This window comes from Lepidochelys kempii, unplaced genomic scaffold (genome assembly GCF_965140265.1).
Source record: "Lepidochelys kempii isolate rLepKem1 unplaced genomic scaffold, rLepKem1.hap2 scaffold_148, whole genome shotgun sequence".
In the NCBI taxonomy this organism is placed as follows: Eukaryota; Metazoa; Chordata; order Testudines; family Cheloniidae; genus Lepidochelys; species Lepidochelys kempii.
Window position 1 is genome coordinate 18,922 of NW_027333605.1, and position 18,362 is coordinate 37,283.

At 46.9% G+C, this 18,362-nt stretch overlaps 1 protein-coding gene across 1 annotated transcript; it reads right to left on the reverse strand.

Moving 5' to 3' along the window:
• Window positions 1-267: 267 nt before the first annotated feature.
• On the reverse strand, window positions 268-17,819 carry LOC140904505 (uncharacterized). The gene is given in 7 exon segments (XM_073326881.1): window positions 268-2,262; window positions 3,007-5,365; window positions 5,367-6,721; window positions 7,082-7,195; window positions 7,876-8,002; window positions 8,640-8,707; window positions 17,664-17,819. Coding segments are annotated over 6 exon segments (1,962 nt in total). The 5' UTR covers window positions 17,773-17,819; the 3' UTR covers window positions 268-2,262; window positions 3,007-5,176.
• Window positions 17,820-18,362: the final 543 nt, after the last annotated feature.

Consider the following 18,362-nt stretch of genomic DNA (forward strand, 5'->3'; position numbering starts at 1 on the left):
GACTTCCAGTTCTCCCTGCTTGTTTCCCAGGCTTCTTGTATTTGTGTATAGTCACTTGAGATAACTTGCTGATTGTCCCTCTTTCTCAGTATGAGGCAGGAGCCCTCCCCCCTTGCGCTCTCCTGCTCATGCTTCCTCCCAGTATCCCACTTCCCCACTTACCTCAGGGCTTTGGTCTCCTTCCCCCAGTGAACCTAGTTTAAAGCCCTCCTCACTAGGTTAGCCACTAGGTTAGGGTATGACAGAAAGCTCATACTGAGACAGATATAGCCTTACAGACTTTTTATTAAAATTTATAATAGTAAGTAAATGGTAAAATACCCAGAATTACAATGTTACAATTGCATTACTGCTATTCAAAAGATACATATGATAATATAGTATTATATGCTACAAAGCTTTGGTTAATGTACTCACACCCTTCCTTGAAAACCTGGGGGTAAGAGACACAGGACCAGCCTTGCAGTTCAGGTTTCTCAATTCTTGATGCAGAGCTTAGAAAAACTAATGCTAAGAGCTAACTTAGGGTTTACTTGACTAACTTAAACTTAAAACCTAATAAAACAAAACTCAGAATAAAAGAAACCAAGCTGAGCCTAGTTCCCTTGAAACTTAAAGTTTAAGAAGAACAAGTATAGCCTACCAATAGTAGTAGCCATTGTAGATAGAAAAGATAGAGTGAGTGTAAGACAGAGTAAGTGAAAATGACAGAGCGGAGTGAAGTGAAGTGCTCTAGTGAGGTGCGTCACCTCTTTTATAGGGCACAAGTGCTGGAAATCCTTCCTCTTATGCCCAAATTTTATTCCTCACCCACAAATGTTAGGGTACACTTACCCCATAAGCTAGAAGGTTTGTGCGTATTGATGACACATATACAGTATACGCATATTAAGTTTCCTTGTGATGTACCTGTTAAGTCTGTGGGTACCACATTGAAAAACCCTCTATGCCATTCTTCATTATCTATTGGTCTAGGTAGAAGGTTATAGACATATGCGTGGAAACTTATTTATTTAGGTAACAAGATATAGGTTAACTTTACTTTTCTGGGTAAATGGTCTTAATATAGATGTGTTAACTTCCCTAAGCTTAACACACAAGATATGGCCTTTAGGTCTCTTGCGTTACAGCCAAGTTTTACTTTAATATAAATCTATAAACCTATTACAAAAAACCCAAATACTTAAACTTAAACGAAAAGATACATCTATGCAAGCAAGCCAGTTAGTCCTATAGGCTACACCTGTGGACTCCCAAGTGGGGTGCGCGCAACACAGCGGGTGCGCAAGACCATCCCTGGGGGTGCGCAGGAGGGTCACCGCTGAAGGAGCTGCCGCCTTTGATTCTTCGGCAGCATGCCTGCGGCAGCTCTTCCACATTTTTTCTTTTGTTTTTTGCTTTGCTAGAGCTGGCCCTGGGGGTGTGCGATCAAAAAAGTTTGTAGACCACTGAGCTACACGACTCAGAATCAGGACAAGAAATTCTCCCATTGCATTGTCCTCTGAGCCATTGAAACCTCCTTCACTCATTAGTTTTGAGTCATATTATTTACAAAAGTTCCAGTATTGTCATAATGGAAAAACCAAAAAACAAACCAACCAGCCAGCCTCCCCATCTGCAAACAATCCCATCTCAGTAGGAAAAGTCCTACAACAGGCTTTGCCAACAGTTGGAAACTGGGATTTAAACTCCAAATGATCTCACTGTATTTCAGATCCATTCAAATTCCCCATCCAGGTCTGTGACACTTTCATCTCAGGCCCTAAATTACTGTTTTAGGAGCAAAGAAAACAAACTGTGATCCACAAACAGAGGGCTGAGAACCCTGAATCATAGGACACATTGAGCGGTGGAACTGCAGAAAGTGGAGAAGATCAATTCTACATGGCTTAAAAAGAGGAAACACTGCTGGGGTAATTCGGAAGGTGGGAATCCCTCCGACTAAGCACTTCTTCAGGCGTCACAGAGGTTGAAAAAAAACCACTTTTTTCCCCCTCAGTCACAGAGTCACCAGGCAATGCTCTGGAACTACTCCATATAAAGCCAGCCAGGACTCTGGGGGCCATGTCTCCTCTCTCTCAGCACACTGTCACCAGGGCAAGAAGCTGACACAACTTCGACCTTCCTGGGTCTGACATCGAAGCATTCAGCATCCCCTTCCACACCATGCGCTTCCCGCAGCGAGTCCACCCAGACGAGGCTCCCAGGGAAGCCAGAGGGCCCTGCCCCCCAGCTCCGCATTCAGCAGTGACTCTCAGCCAGCTGGTAAAACAGAAGGTTTATTATTCGACAGGAACACGGAGTAGAACAGAACCTGTTAGACAGAAATCACTGACTTTTGGCCAAGTCCATTTTGGGGAGTCGAGGGCCAGATGCCCAGGACTCCTCCTCTTCCAGTCCCCCCAAGCAGACTGCCAGCTTCCAGCGACCCAAAGTCAGACACCCCCATTGCTCCTCCTCCTTGTCTTTGTCTCTCTTTCTGAGCAAAGAGTCACCTGGTTGCATCCCATTCCTGGGTCTCAGGGTACAAAGGCCACCATGTGACGTGTTTCAGACACAGACACCCCCTTGGGACTGTCACCCGATGTGCTGAAATTACCTTGGAGCCCATTTTCCCTGCCAGCTTGGGACTTCCAGAACCCTGTCTTGTTGAGTCAGACACGCTAGCCTGCTGCAACACAGACCCAGGGTCTGGACCATGCCCCCAAAGCTGCAGGCTTTAAGTGAAAACAGCTCAGCAGCTTACTTGTCTCCAGCACCCAGACACCAAGTTCCCAATGGGATCCAAAATAAATCCATTTTACTCTGTATAAAGCTTATACAGAGTAAATTCATAAATTGTCCGCCCTCTGTAACACTGATAGAGAGATATGCACAGCTGTTTGCTCCTTTAAGTGGTTTCAAGTAATAACAGACAGAACAAAGTAAGTCACACAGCAAAATAAAGCAAAAACATGCAAGTCTAAGCCTAATACATTAAGAAATTGATTACAGGTAATATCTCACCCTCAGAGATGTTCCAATAAACTTCTTTCACAGATTAGACTCCTTCCTAGTCTGGGCCCGATCCTTTCCCCAGGTAGTGTTAGTTCCAGCAGACATCTCAGGTGGTAAGCCGGGGATTTCTCATGACTGGCCCCCTTTGTCCTGCTCCACCCCCTTTTATAGCTTTGACACAAGGCAGGAATCCTTTGTCTCTCTGGGTCCCCACCCCTCCTTCCAAATGGAAAAGTACTAGATTTAAGACGGATTTCATCATCAGGTTACATGGTCACATGTCACTGTAAGACCCCTAGTCTCCATTCCCCATGGGCTGGCCCACACATACACAGGAAGGGTTTCAAGTAACTTAGGCCATTTAACTGATTGTTTCTGGAACACCCTTAATGGCCTCCACTTAATATATTTACATCAGTGATACAAGTTTATAGCTTATTCTCCTACCTCAAGATAATACATAATACATGCAAACAAATAGGATGGACATTTCGTAGATTACAAGCTTTCTAACGACACCATACAAGGGGTATTTAGTGTAAAGCATATTCCAGTTCTGTCATATTCAAAAGCATATTTCCATAAAGCATAGAGACTGCAACGTCACACAGCCTCACCAGCCCCAGACGTCTCAGCCAAAGTCACACACCCCTATTCCCACCACCGAGGTATTGGTGCAGCACACAGGAAAACTGAGGCACACGCAGTATTAATGCAAAACAGTAAAACTCACATAGGCCCAACAGTAAGGCTCACAAACAACATAAGGGAAAATCCCCACTTAGTCACACCCTCTATCCCTGCACCTTCTCTGTTATATTTACTTTGAGAAAAATGGTACAAAACCCAACTGCTATTCAGCAGAACCCAGTGCAACGTGGGAACAACTGGGAATGAGGCAATCTGTCCCTAATGGGGGAACCTGAAGACTAACAATCACTTTGCAGTGGGAGGAAAAGTATAAACTTGATGCTCCAAATTTGGTTAGACTAGGAAAAGTGCTGGAGCTTGTGTCCAGTGATGAGGAAATTTGCTATGTTACCCTGGCCGCTATATGGGCTATTTTCTTTCTTGAAAAAATAGTTGTGTCACTCCTGGTTCCCCCACCTGGGACTGATGGACATTCCTGTTGGAGGGATACACACTTCCATCACTGTCATAAATATACAGGGAAGGGTCACCACCTTTCTCTATACAGTGCTGGAAAATCCCTCCTGGCCAGAGGCAACATCCTGTTACCTGTGAAGGGTTAAGAAGCTCAGCTAACCTGGCTGGCACCTGACCAAAAGGACCAATAAGGGGACAAGATACTTTCAAATCTTGGGGGGGGGCTTTTGTTTTGTGCTCTTTGTTCACATGTTTGTTCTCTCTTGGGACTGAGAGAGGCCAGACAGAAATCCATCTTCTCCAACCCATCCTAATCCAAGTCTCCAATATTGCTACCAGCAGAGGTAAGCCATGCAAGGCAGATTAGTTTATTTTTTGTTTCATGTGAATTTTCCCTGTGTTAAGAGGGAGGTTTATTCCTGTTTTCTGTAACTATAAGGTTTTGCCCAGAGGCGGATGCTCTGTGTTTTGAATCTGAATACCCTGTAAAATATTTTCCATCCTGATTTTACAGAGATGATTTTTACCTTTCTTTTTTTTTTAAATGAAATCCTTCCTTTAAGAACCTGACTGATTTTTCCATTGTTCCAAGATCCAGGGGTTTGGGTCTTTGATGATTTTGTAACCAATTGGTTAGGATATTATTCTCAAGCCTCCCCCGAAAAGGGGGTGTGTAGGGCTTGGGGGGATATTTTGGGGGATGACGTCTCCAAGTGGTCTCTTTCCCTCTTCTTTGTTTAACACGCTTGGTGGTGGCAGCATAGGGTTCAAGGACAAGGCAAAGTTTGTACCTTGAGGAAATTTTTAACCTAAGCTGGTAAGAATAAGCTTAGGGGGTCTTTCATGCAGTTCCCCACATCTGTACCCTGGAGTTCAAAGTGGGGAGGGAACCCTGACAATGACACAGGACAAAGGAGTTGATGAAAAACACTGTGGGCTTCACTCCAAGGAAGGGTGAGCTGCAAAAGGGAAAAGCAGACAACTCACCTGAAGGAGCTGAGACACCACAAATGCTGCCTTAAAGTGCACTACTTGGGAATTAGGAAAAGGAAAAAAACATCTTTTCTGAGCCCTAGACAAGATTTTCATGGTGTTTATCTCCCTTGCAGCTTCTCTGGTGATAAATAAGAGAAGAGCTGTGATGGAAGGTTTTCCCGCACTCACAGCATTTATAGGGTTTCTCTCCTGTGTGACTCCTCTGATGTATAAGGCCTGATCTCCCAGCAAAGGTTTTCCCGCACTCACAGCATTCATAGGATTTTCTCTCCTGTGTGGCTCCTCTGATGTGTAATAAGGCCTGATCTCCCAGCGAAGGTTTTCCCGCACTCACAGCATTCATAGGGTTTCTCTCCTGTGTGACTCCTCTGATGTGTAATAAGGCCTGATCTCCCAGCGAATGTTTTCCCGCACTCACAGCATTTATAGGGTTTCTCTCCTGTGTGGATCCTCTGATGTATAATAAGGCCTGATCTCCCAGCAAAGGTTTTCCCGCACTCACAGCATTCATAGGGTTTCTCTCCTGTGTGGATCCTCTGATGTGTAATAAGGCCTGAGCTCTGAGCAAAGGTTTTCCCGCACTCACAGCATTTATAGGGTTTCTCTCCTGTGTGCCTCCTCTGATGTGTAATAAGGCCTGAGCTCTGAGTGAAGGTTTTCCCGCACTCACAGCATTTATAGGGTTTCTCTCCTGTGTGGATCCTCTGGTGGCGAATAAGGTGTGAGCGATCAATGAAGGTTTTCCCGCACTCACAGCATTTATAGGGTTTCTCTCCTGTGTGGATTCTCTGATGTGTAATAAGCTCTGAGCTCCCACCAAAGGTTTTCCCGCACTCACAGCATTTATAGGGTTTCTCTCCTGTGTGGCTCCTCTGATGTGTAATAAGGCCTGAGCTCTGAGCGAAGGTTTTCCCGCATTCACAGCATTCATAAGGTTTCTCCCCTGTGTGGATCCTCTGATGGCGAATAAGGTGTGAGCTCCGAGTGAAGGTTTTCCCGCACTCACAGCATTCATAGGGTTTCTCCCCTGTATGGATCCTCTGATGGCGAATAAGGTGTGAGCTCCGAGCAAAGGTTTTCCCGCACTCACAGCATTTATAGGGTTTCTCCCCTGTGTGGATGCTCTGATGGCGAATAAGGTTTGAGCTCTCAGCAAAGGCTTTCCCGCACTCACAGCATTCATATGGTCTCACTCCGGTGTGGATGCTCTGATGGCGAATAAGGGTTGAGCGCTCAGTGAAGGTTTTCCCACACTCACAGCATCCATAGGGTCTCACTCTGGTGTGGATTCTCTGATGGGTAATAAGGTGTGAGCGCCTCCTGAACTTTTTCCCACACTCAAAGCCCGTGTTATTTCTCTCTCCCGTCAGGATTCTCTGCGGGGACGTGGTTTCCTTGAGACCTTTGTGAGTTCCCTGATAATTAACAGGTATTCCAACTGTCTGCACTGGCTGGTTCTCCTGCCCCTTCTCTGGCCTGTGCTGGCCCTGAGAGCCTTTTCCCTGCTCACAACTCCTGGACACACTCCCTTTGCATCTTTGCAATAACGTCCCCTGCGGTTCCACTTGCTCCTCTTCCTGCTGAGGATTCTGCTCCACGGTCTCTCTCACCATCCCATCACCTGCTGGGACAGAGAAAGGAAAACCTCAGAAGCCAGAAGAGAAAAGAGGGGAACAAACCAAGAGAATAGCTGGAGATGGAGAAAAACCAGGGACTGAATTTCCCCCAACTCTTCCCCAAAGGGGCGAGAGGAGGGGATCAATTCTGCATCCAGTTCCCATACAAACACTCCCCAGGAAGAAGAGAGTTTGGGGAGGGAACTACTGCCAGGAGTTAGGATTGGTAGGGACCCATGAACAGTATCTGCCCTGAGGATACGACACCTGCTGGGGACCATCCTGAACCCAGAAACCTCACAAGGTCTTTGTTGGGAATCCCAGCTGTTTCCTTCAAGCACTGAGTAAGTTTAATCATCCCTCACCCACTCGGCTGCCTCTCAGGATCTCTCTTTCCTTTGAGCCCCGGAGATCTGGGGCCCACGGCTCTTCCCCTCGTTCCAGCTGGGAGATGACATCGGGTTTGGAAACTGGAAACCCTGCTCATGGGAAAGACGACCAGTGAGATCAGGTAACAGCACAAGAAGAAGTTACTCAACTTGTGCATCAGCGATGGTTCTTTGAGATGTGCCTCCCTGTGGGTGCTCCACTGTAGGTGCTAGCCCATTAAAAACAGCTGTGTAGACTGGTGCCTCAGTGAAGACTGGAACCCACAGAATCTCTGACTCCCGGAAACCTTCCCTCACCAGACCACCCTGTGATGGGTTGGGTCACAGAGACCCCCTTGGGACTTTCACTGGAGGTGCTGGAACTACCTCTAAGCCCACTGCTCTGTCAGTTAGCGATGTCAAAAATCGCATCCCCACCTGACATAAATTGCCTCAAAAACTGTAGTGTCAACATAGATACAGTGGCTAAAAAGTCCATTCAACAGAAAACCAAGGAAATTAAAGGCCCATAAAGTACATTAAGCAGAGTTAAGGATGCCTAGTGCTGCCTCGTGCCCTTCCAGCATGTGGAAAGAGACGGTGTTAGCGTTCGTGCTGTCCTGCGCCTGTGCTCTGCTCCCAAAGCGTTCTGTAGCGGGGAGGGTCGAGTGCTAAGTCTGTGTGTCATTGGCCTGTCAGGGGGTTGCTGAAACAGGGAAAAACTGAGGGTGCAATGTGAACCTTAACTCTTCATTTCTCCTTCTAAGAACCAAGGGGACAGGAATCCTTACCCAGCGAGGTCACATTCTTATAGTTCTCCTGCATGACATCTCCGTAGAGGGCTCTCTGAGCGGGGTCCAGCAGAGCCCACTCTTCCTCAGTGAAATACACAGCCACCTCCTCGAAAGTCACCGGCCCCTGAAAGAGCAAGAGCCCCCCACTCTGCGCCTGCTGCCCAGTGACAACCCCACCGTTCACAGGGGAGGAGGGCCAATCACATGGAAGCTCTGGGAGGCAGGCAGGCAGGCTCCGACCCCCTCTCCATCAGAGCAGCCAGGAGGCATCAGGGTGAGGGGAGAAAGAGAGAGAGCCAGACAGAGATGGCCAGGGTCTTCACAGTCAACACTCACCTACCAGTCAGAAGTGGATACAAGAGATAGAGCCCCCAGGAGAGTCCAGGGACAGCCAGTCCCCTGGTAGGAATCCCAACTCCCGTCCCCGTGCCAGCAGTTGGATGGAAAGGGATGGGGTGTCTTCCCTGGGCCTCACTGGAGGTTACCCTCTGGCTATCTGGTACATTTCCCCAGCCCAGTCCAGGGGGGTATTTCCTGCTTGACAAATTAGGGAATTTCCACCCACAAACCCCATGGGTCTGTTGCTAGAATCTAGGCCCCACCGTAAACAAATCCCAGCAAGTCCCCCTCCCTTTCTCCAGCCTGTGTATTTCCTGCCCCCTCCCACCTGCCGACCACCCACAGAAGCACCCACCTCCTATGTCTTTACTGCCCTTCTCCTGCCAACAGGAGCCCACCAGCAACTCCCCGATAATCCCTACCTGAACTTGCCCCACGGCAGCCATTTCCCTTCCCTGGTCCCGAGAAGGATGGGATGTAACGTTGCAGCCTGTCAGGGCAAGAAGGGGACGTGTCAGAACAGGACAGTAACGTCACATCACAATTCCCCGTGGCTCTTTCCCTGCAGACTGATGTTCATGCAAATAAAAGAAATATTTTATATTTTATATTTTATATTTTATTCGACTCTGTCATGCAAATAAAAGAAATATTCAAAACACAATTAGTAATGGGGGGGACGGGGGAAAAACATGGGACTTTAACTACCCAGTCATCCGTAGAAAAGGTATTCAAACAAACACAAAGTGTCCAATAAGTTCTTGGAATGTGTTGGGGACACCTGTTTGCTTCAGAAGATGGACGTAGTAACCAGGGGGACAGGCATTTTAGGGTTGATTCCGACTAACAGGCAGGAGTTAGTTAAGAAACGGAAGGTGGAAAGCAATATTGGCGAAAGTGTTCATGAAATGATGATTTCGTGATTCTAAGAGAAGGAAAGCATTAGAGCAGGAAAATAAGGACAATGGACTTCAAAAAACAGGTGATATCAAATGCCCAGCTAGGAAGCAGGGAGGCTCGGGACTGGAAAGAGAGAGACCAGGCAGAGTCCACCTGGAAGCAGGGGAGACTTGGATGTGCTGTGCTGAGGAAGGCCAGGCCTGAGGGCCCTAAGAGTTTCCTATGGTGTGTTCAGACATTCAATAAACCCTTCTGGCTGAGAGTTGCTCCGGTCTAGAGAACAGGGTTGCATCATTCCCTCTGGGCGTAGAGGCCCCGGGGCTCTAGAGCAAGTGGACTCCCTGAGGGGGCCCACGGCGAGAAACAGGTGTGCTAAGGTTCAGAGAGGTGCGGCTTCAGGAGGTAACCCCCAAGAGAGAGTGGACCCCTGAGAAGTGCTGTCTCACTGAAGGGGGTTTCCCCCAGAGACCGCATGGGGCCAAGAGTGGGCATGACCTGTGAGTCCGTGACACCTGGGACTTCTTGTAACTTTCCACTGGAAGGGAAAGGGGGGGTCAAGTTTGAGAAATAAAAGATTCCCGCTTTATGTAAATCTTATTTAAGGGTGGGGAGGAAGGCAAACGAGACACCTCCTCTCCATGGCCTGTCTCCCCAAGAAGAAAGACTGCTAAAGCCATCTGAAGGGAAGACAGGGGGGAGTCCACACTGAGACAGGGGTCCAGTCTGAAAAGAAATATAACTGGAACTCTGAACCACAGAAACTTTGCAACCTGCCTAAAATAACATTCAGGGTAAGAAATTACATTCTGTAACCTGTTTAAGTATATTGAGCTTAGCTTGCGTATTTTGCTTTATTTGGTCAGTAAGCTCTTTAATGACCAGACAATAAAAAGGAATCCTACAAAAATTTGAATCATGGACAGATTGCTATGGATGAGTACAAAAGAACAGCACAAGCATAGAATCATAGGACTGGAAGGGACCTCACGAGGTCATCTAGTCCCATCCCCTGCACTCATGGCAGAATTAAGTATTTTCTAGACCAGAGATTCTCAAACTTTGGTACTGGTGACCCCTTTCACATAGCAAGCCTCTGAGTGCGACCCCCCTTATAAATTAAAAACAGAATAATAGAATATCAGGGTTGGAAGGGACCCCTGAAGGTCATCTAGTCCAACCCCCTGCTCGAAGCAGGACCAATTCCCAGTTAAATCATCCCAGCCAGGGCTTTGTCAAGCCTGACCTTAAAAACCTCTAAGGAAGGAGATTCTACCACCTCCCTAGGTAACGCATTCCAGTGTTTCACCACCCTCTTAGTGAAAAAGTTTTTCCTAATATCCAATCTAAACCTCCCCCACTGCAACTTGAGACCATTACTCCTCGTTCTGTCATCTGCTACCATTGAGAACAGTCTAGAGCCATCCTCTTTGGAACCCCCTTTCAGGTAGTTGAAAGCAGCTATCAAATCCCCCCTCATTCTTCTCTTCTGCCGGCTAAACAATCCCAGCTCCCTCAGCCTCTCCTCATAACTCATGTGTTCTAGACCCCTAATCATTTTTGTTGCCCTTCGCTGGACTCTCTCCAATTTATCCACATCCTTCTTGTAGTGTGGGGCCCAAAACTGGACACAGTACTCCAGATGAGGCCTCACCAATGTCGAATAGAGGAGAACGATCACGTCCCTCGATCTGCTCGCTATGCCCCTACTTATACATCCCAAAATGCCATTGGCCTTCTTGGCAACAAGGCCACACTGCTGACTCATATCCAGCTTCTCGTCCACTGTCACCCCTAGGTCCTTTTCCGCAGAACTGCTGCCTAGCCATTCGGTCCCTAGTCTGTAGCGGTGCATTGGATTCTTCCATCCTAAGTGCAGGACCCTGCACTTATCCTTATTGAACCTCATCAGATTTCTTTTGGCCCAATCCTCCAATTTGTCTAGGTCCTTCTGTATCCTATCCCTCCCCTCCAGCGTATCTACCACTCCTCCCAGTTTAGTATCATCCGCAAATTTGCTGAGAGTGCAATCCACACCATCCTCCAGATCATTTATGAAGATATTGAACAAAACCGGCCCCAGGACCGACCCTTGGGGCACTCCACTTGATACCGGCTGCCAACTAGACATGGAGCCATTGATCACTACCCGTTGAGCCCGACATTCTAGCCAGCTTTCTATCTACCTTATAGTGCATTCATCCAGCCCATACTTCCTTAACTTGCTGACAAGAATACTGTGGGAGACCGTGTCAAAAGCTTTGCTAAAGTCAAGAAACAATACATCCACTGCTTTCCCTTCATCCACAGAACCAGTAATCTCATCATAAAAGGCGATTAGATTAGTCAGGCATGACCTTCCCTTGGTGAATCCATGCTGGCTGTTCCTGATCACTTTCCTCTCATGCAAGTGCATCAGGATTGATTCTTTGAGGACCTGCTCCATGATTTTTCCAGGGACTGAGGTGAGGCTGACTGGCCTGTAGTTCCCAGGATCCTCCTTCTTCTCTTTTTTAAAGATTGGCACTACATTAGCCTTTTTCCAGTCATCCGGGACCTCCCCGGTTCGCCACGAGTTTTCAAAGATAATGGCCAATGGCTCTGCAATCACAGCCGCCAATTCCTTCAGCACTCTCGGATGCAACTCGTCCGGCCCCATGGACTTGTGCACGTCCAGCTTTTCTAAACAGTCCCTAACCACCTCTATCTCCACAGAGGGCTGGCCATCTCTTCCCCATTTTGTGATGCCCAGCGCAGCAGTCTGGGAGCTGACCTTGTTAGTGAAGACAGAGGCAAAAAAAGCATTGAGTACATTAGCTTTTTCCACATCCTCTGTCACTAGGTTGCCTCCCTCATTCAGTAAGGGGCCCACACTTTCCTTGGCTTTCTTCTTGTTGCCAACATACCTGAAGAAACCCTTCTTGTTACTCTTGACATCTCTTGCTAGCTGCAGCTCCAGGTGCGATTTGGCCCTCCTGATATCATTCCTACATGCCCGAGCAATATTTTTATACTCTTCCCTGGTCATATGTCCAACCTTACACTTCTTGTAAGCTTCTTTTTTATGTTTAAGATCCGCTAGGATTTCACTATTAAGCCAAGCTGGTCGCCTGCCATATTTACTATTCTTTCGACTCATCGGGATGGTTTGTCCCTGTAACCTCAACAGGGATTCCTTGAAATACAGCCAGCTCTCCTGGACTCCTTTCCCCTTCAAGTTAGTCCCCCAGGGGATCCTGGCCATCCGTTCCCTGAGGGAGTCGAAGTCTGCTTTCCTGAAGTCCAGGGTCCATATCCTGCTGCTTACCTTTCTTCCCTGCGTCAGGATCCTGAACTCAACCAACTCATGGTCACTGCCTCCCAGATTCCCATCCACTTTTGCTTCCCCCACTAATTCTAACATTATATATTTAACACCATTATAAATGCTGGAGGCAAAGTGGGGTTTGGGGTGGAGGCGGACAGCTCACGACCCCCCCAACATAATAACTTCACAGCCCCCTGAGGGGTCCCGACCCCCAGTTTGAGAACCCCTGATCTAGACCATCCCTGTCAGGTGTCTTATCCAACCTGCTTTTAAAAATCTCCAATGACAGATATTTCACAACCTCCCTAGACAATTTGTTCCAGTGCTTAACCACCCTGACAGTTAGGAAGTTTTTCCTGATGTCCAACCTAAACCACCATTGCTGCAATTTAAGCCCATTGCCTCTTGTCCTAGCCTCAGAGGTTAATTAGAACAATTTTTCTCCCTCCTCCTTGTAACAACTTTTCATGTACTTGAAAACCGTTATCATGTCCCCTCTCAGTCTTCTCTTCTCCAGACTAAACAAACCCAAGTTTCTCAATCTTCCCTCACAGGTCATGTTTGCTAGACCTTTCATAATTTTTGTTGCTCTTCTCTGAACTTTCTCCAAATCTTTCCTGAAATGTGGCACCCAGAACTGGACACAATCCTCCAGATGAGGCCTAATCAGCACAGAGTAGAGCAGAAGAATTACTTATTGTGTCTTGTTTACAACACTCCTGCTAATACACCCCAGAAAGTTGTTCGCTTCTTTTACAACAGTGTTACACTGTTGACTCTTGTTTAGCTTGTGATCCACTACGACCCCCAGATCTCTTTCCACAGTACTCCTCACTAGACAGTCATTTCCCATTTTGTGTGTGTGCAACTGATTGTTCCTTCCTAAGTGGAGTACTTTGCATTTGTCCTTATTAAATTTCATCCTATTTACTTCAGACCATTTTGTCCTGATCATTTTGAATTTTAATCCTATCTTTGATGAAGATATTGATCAGAACCGGACCCAGAACTGATCCCAGTGGGATCCCACTCGATATGCCCTTCCAGCTTGACTGTGAACCACTGATTACTCTCTGGGGACAGTTTTCCAACCAGCTATGCACCCACCTAATGGTAGTTCCATCTCAGTTGTATTTTTCTAGTTTGTTTATGAGAAGGTCATGCAAGACAGTATCAAAAGCCTTACTAAAGTCAAGATATACCATGTCTACCACTTCCCCTCTATCCAAAAGCTTGTTACCCCGTCAAAAAAAAGCTATTAGGGTGGTTTGACACAATTTGTTCTTGACAAATCCATGCTGACTGTTACTTATCACCTTATCATCATCTAGGTGTTTGCTAACTGATTGCTTAATTATTTGTTCCATTATCTTTCCAGGGAATTAAAAGAAGCTGATTGGTCTGAAATTCCCTGGGTTGTCCTTACTCCCCTTTTTATAGATGGGCACTAGATTTGCCCTTTTCCAGTCCTCTGAAATCTCTCCCGTCTTCCATGACTTTTAGAAGATAATCACTAATGGCTCAGATATCTCCTCAGTCAGCTCCTTCTGCATTCTAGGGTGCATTGCATCAGGCCCTGGTGACTTGAAGACGTCTAACCTAAGTAAATTTTTAACTTGTTCTTTCCCTATTTTAGCCTCTGACCCTACCTCATTTTTATTGGCATTCATTAAGTTAGATGTCCAATTGCTACTAAACTTTTTGGTGAAAACTGAAACAAAAGTCGTTTAGCACTTCTGCCATTTCCACATTTTCTGTTATTGGTTTTCCCCCCGCTCAGTGAGTACCATGACATGTGGGGACAAAATCAGAAAGATTAACTCCCAAAATAAGTTACACCTAGCAAGGGACATAGAAGGCAATAAGTAGGGTACTACTTAAATCACGGGGCGGGAAGGGGGAAACATATAATTTTTAAGGGTTGGTCATGGTAGAAATAGTGAACTTTGCGGATGTGTTATACACCCGCAAAATTTGCTATTTATGTAGTGAGTAACCCACGAAAAAGTGTGATTTCTCCACAGCGTTTCTCAAACTAGGGGCCCAGACCCAAAAGGGGGTTGCAAGCCTACTCGGGGGGTGCGGTATTCCCACCCTTACTCCTGAGTTGATGCTGGCAGCGGCGCTGCCTGGAGCTGGGTGGCGAGAGAGCGGTGGATGCTGGCCGGTGCCCAGCTCTGAAGGCAGAGAAGTAGGGGTGGCTTAGAATTGCCATCCTTACTTCTGTACTGTGGGGCACTGCCTTCAGAGCTAGCCACCCAGCCGGCAGCTGCTGCTTTCCACTCTGCCTTCAGAACTGGGCAGCCGGAGACCAGATTTCATGATCCGTGACGCAAATTTCCACCCTCATTTTTCTGCCCCATTTTTCTACTCCCCAGCCCTGCTTTGTGCCCTTGGCGGCCGCCCCACTCACCCCACCCTAGTTATGGCCCTGTAGCTGCACCAGATTGTTTGGTTACCAAAAAAATTCACAGGCGTAATGTAATAATTGAGTGTTTATATTATTCCAGCAGATTTTTATTAAACAAATAGATCTGCTGTGGCCTTTCCAAATTATGGCAATTAGTAAAGGTCCATTATTACTTTTCTGCGATTTTCCAAGTCTTCTTTGCAACTCAGCTGCAATTATTTGAAGATCATTCTGCGATTCAGGTAGGGTCTTAATTATTATTAACCAAGAGGAGGAAGAAACAGAAACCACAATATGGAAAGAACAGGTTAAAAATATGTAGATACATTATATATATTAATGTCAGCCATGAAATTCATTTTAGGGTGCTCAAGGAATTAGCTGAGGCAATCTGGGAACCATTAGCAGTTATCTTTGAGAACACCTGGAGAACGGTGAAGACTGGAGAAGGGCAAACAGAGTACCGATCTTTTAAAAGGGGAACAAAGAGAACCGGGAAATAAAGTCAAGCCTTCCTTAGATACCTTGAATGAACAAATTATTATACAATCAATTTGTAAGCACCTAGAGGCCAGTAAGGTGATAAGTTATAGCCAGCATGGATTTGCAAAAACAAATAATGCCAAGTCAATCTAATTTCCTACTTTCACAGGGGTACTGGACTTATAGATCCAGGGGACACTGTAGATAGGACATATCTTGATTTTAGTCAGGCTTTTGACACAGGCCCCCATGACATTCTCACCGTGAACTAGGGAAATGTGGTGTACATGCAAGTGCTATAAAATGGGTGCAAATGTTGTTGAAAGGCTGTACTCAGACAGGAATCATTACTGGTTCACTGTCCAACTGAGAGGATGTATACAATGGGGTGCCCAGGGGCCAGTCCTGGATCTGATATATTCAATATTTTCACTAATTACTTGGATAATGGACTGGAGAGCATGCTGTCTAAATATGCAGATAACAGCAGCTGCGAGGGGTTGCAAGCACATTGGAGGACAGGATTAGAATTCAAGGTAACATTTACAAACTGGAGAAGTAGGCTGAATGAACGAGATGAAATTCAATAAAGACAAGTGAAAGACAAATAGAAAAAGCACCCATGCCTACGTTTAAGACCTTTACCCAGACCAATGGACAACGAAGAATGGCATAGCGGGTTTTTCAAAGTTGTACCCACAGACTTAACAAGTACACTACAAGTGCGTACATACCTGTCATCAATACTGTTGTGGAAAATTAACCAAGCGTTGTATTTGGTTCAGAACAGCCTGAGGCCCACTTTATTACAAGCATGCAGGGGACCACAGCCAGCCTAGCTGCCGAACCCGAAACAGGGAACACAGAAGCTTATATAGATCAAAACCACAATCAATTGCACACAGTTCCTTATTAATTTTTTGCCTTATTAGGAATACATTTTCCTTATTAGGAATACAGCAAAAACAAGCTTTGTCCTGTTATTCACAGTTTTTTCTTTTGCCGTTATGAGCTTTCCTAACACTAGCTGTGGCTGTTATATTTCTCAAGATTGGCTATTACAAATTGTTCTGCTTGGAACTTTCCACTCTCTTCTCCTGCCCTCTGACCATGTACACAATTAACTTGACCAGAGTTTTAGGCCTACTCACTTTTCTCTTACAATACGCACGTACATATTAGCCTATGGGGTAAGTGTACCCTAACATTTCTGTGGGGGAGGAATGAAATTTGGGCATAAGAGGAAGGATTTCCGGCACTTGTGTCATATAAAAGAGCTTCATTCATCATCTATTCTAGATCTCTTCATCTTCAACTAGCCAGGAGACTCAATGAGTGTGTGACAGGAATTTTCAGGAATTCCAGGCATCCTTAGACCCCTAGAAATCTCACCTGAGGCATAAGTAAATGGTTAAAATTACAGAGACTTACAAATTGTGTGTCTCCCCCACTCTCTTAAGAAAACAGAAACCTAATTTCCTGTGACTGCAGCTTGGCAGCAGTCCCAGTATTTCTGGTTTTGTGTTGTGGTTTTGACTTAGAAGTTTAATTTTAAGGTTTTTGAATATAATACTGCAAGATAAAAAGTAATATTATAAAGTAATTGTGTTATTGTTAAAATAATATTATTTAAAGTGATACGATCGTCTAAGGGGGGGGGAGGAGGTTTAGAACAGCTGAGAAATAGCGAGAGGATTTCTGAGCATGTAACCCATGCGGTTTTGTAAGTGAGGTATTTGATGTAGAAACAGAGCAGAAAAAGAAAAGGGCTAAACTGGTAAAGGGAATGGCTGTTGAATGCCTGCTCGTGACTTGTAGTTCACTGGGAAAGAAATGGAATAAAAAAGTAGGGCTACTCAGGGAAGCCCAGCAAAATTTGGATGCCAGCTTAAAGTCGCTGAAGGGCTATAGATCAGACCGTGATCAGCTGTTGGAAAGAATTAGAAAAGAGAGAAGATGTGTCAGAGGAGGATAAAGAATCGATTCCCATCCCTGTCAGCATGATGGAACCAACAGAGGTAGACAAACCTGCAGCGCCAACTCCTAGAAGTAGGGCAAGAGAATTCGCTCAGGCTGATACGGTACCTTTAGGAGCGGGATTGGAGATGGAGTCTGAGAGCCACGGGGAGAGTCAGAAGAGGAAGTTAGCTGTGCAGGAGCTACCGGCAGTCTGCAGATAGGAAAAGGAAGTCCCAGGGTGGCACCACAGGAGGCGGAGCTGAGTGCCACAGAAAAGGCAGCTGGTGATGTAAAGGAGGAGTTGAGCAAAGCAAAACGGGAGGAAATATCCTCTCCTCTGTGGGTGAATAACCGGGGGCACGGCCTCACTTAGCCAGCAGGGGTCCCTACCCAAATAGTGGAGACACACACGGCCCCACCTGGCCTTGAACACGCCTCTCAGCGAGACCAGAAACCTGGCTCGGGCAGGAGGAGGCCAGACTCCTTTGAAACGGATCATTGCGGCGGGGGATCGAACCTGCTCCCGCCCCCCTCGCTCCCCATGTCCTGAGAGGGATTCACAGCTGCAGTTTTCCATCCCCCCCGACCCCTCCTTTCACATCATCTGCCCCCCCCGGCTGATTTTCCATCCTCCCTGCCTGACCCCCCCATTTCACACTGTCTCCCTTCCCCCACCCCTGGCTGATTTTCCATCCCCCCCGCCTGACCCCCCCCATTTCACACCGTCTCCCCTCCCCCACCCCTGGCTGATTTTCCATCCCCCCCGCCTGACCCCCCCCCATTTCACGCCGTCTGCCCCTCCCCCACCCCTGGCTGATTTTCCATCCCCCCCCCGCCTGACCCCCCCCATTTCACACCGTCTCGTCTCCCCTCCCCCACCCCTGGCTGATTTTCCATCCCCCCCGCCTGACCCCCCCCCATTTCACGCCGTCTGCCCCTCCCCCACCCCTGGCTGATTTTCCATCCCCCCGCCTGACCCCCCCCCATTTCACGCCGTCTCCCCTCCCCCACCCCTGGCTGATTTTCCATCCCCCCCGCCTGACCCCCCCATTTCACGCCGTCTGCCCCTCCCCCACCCCTGGCTGATTT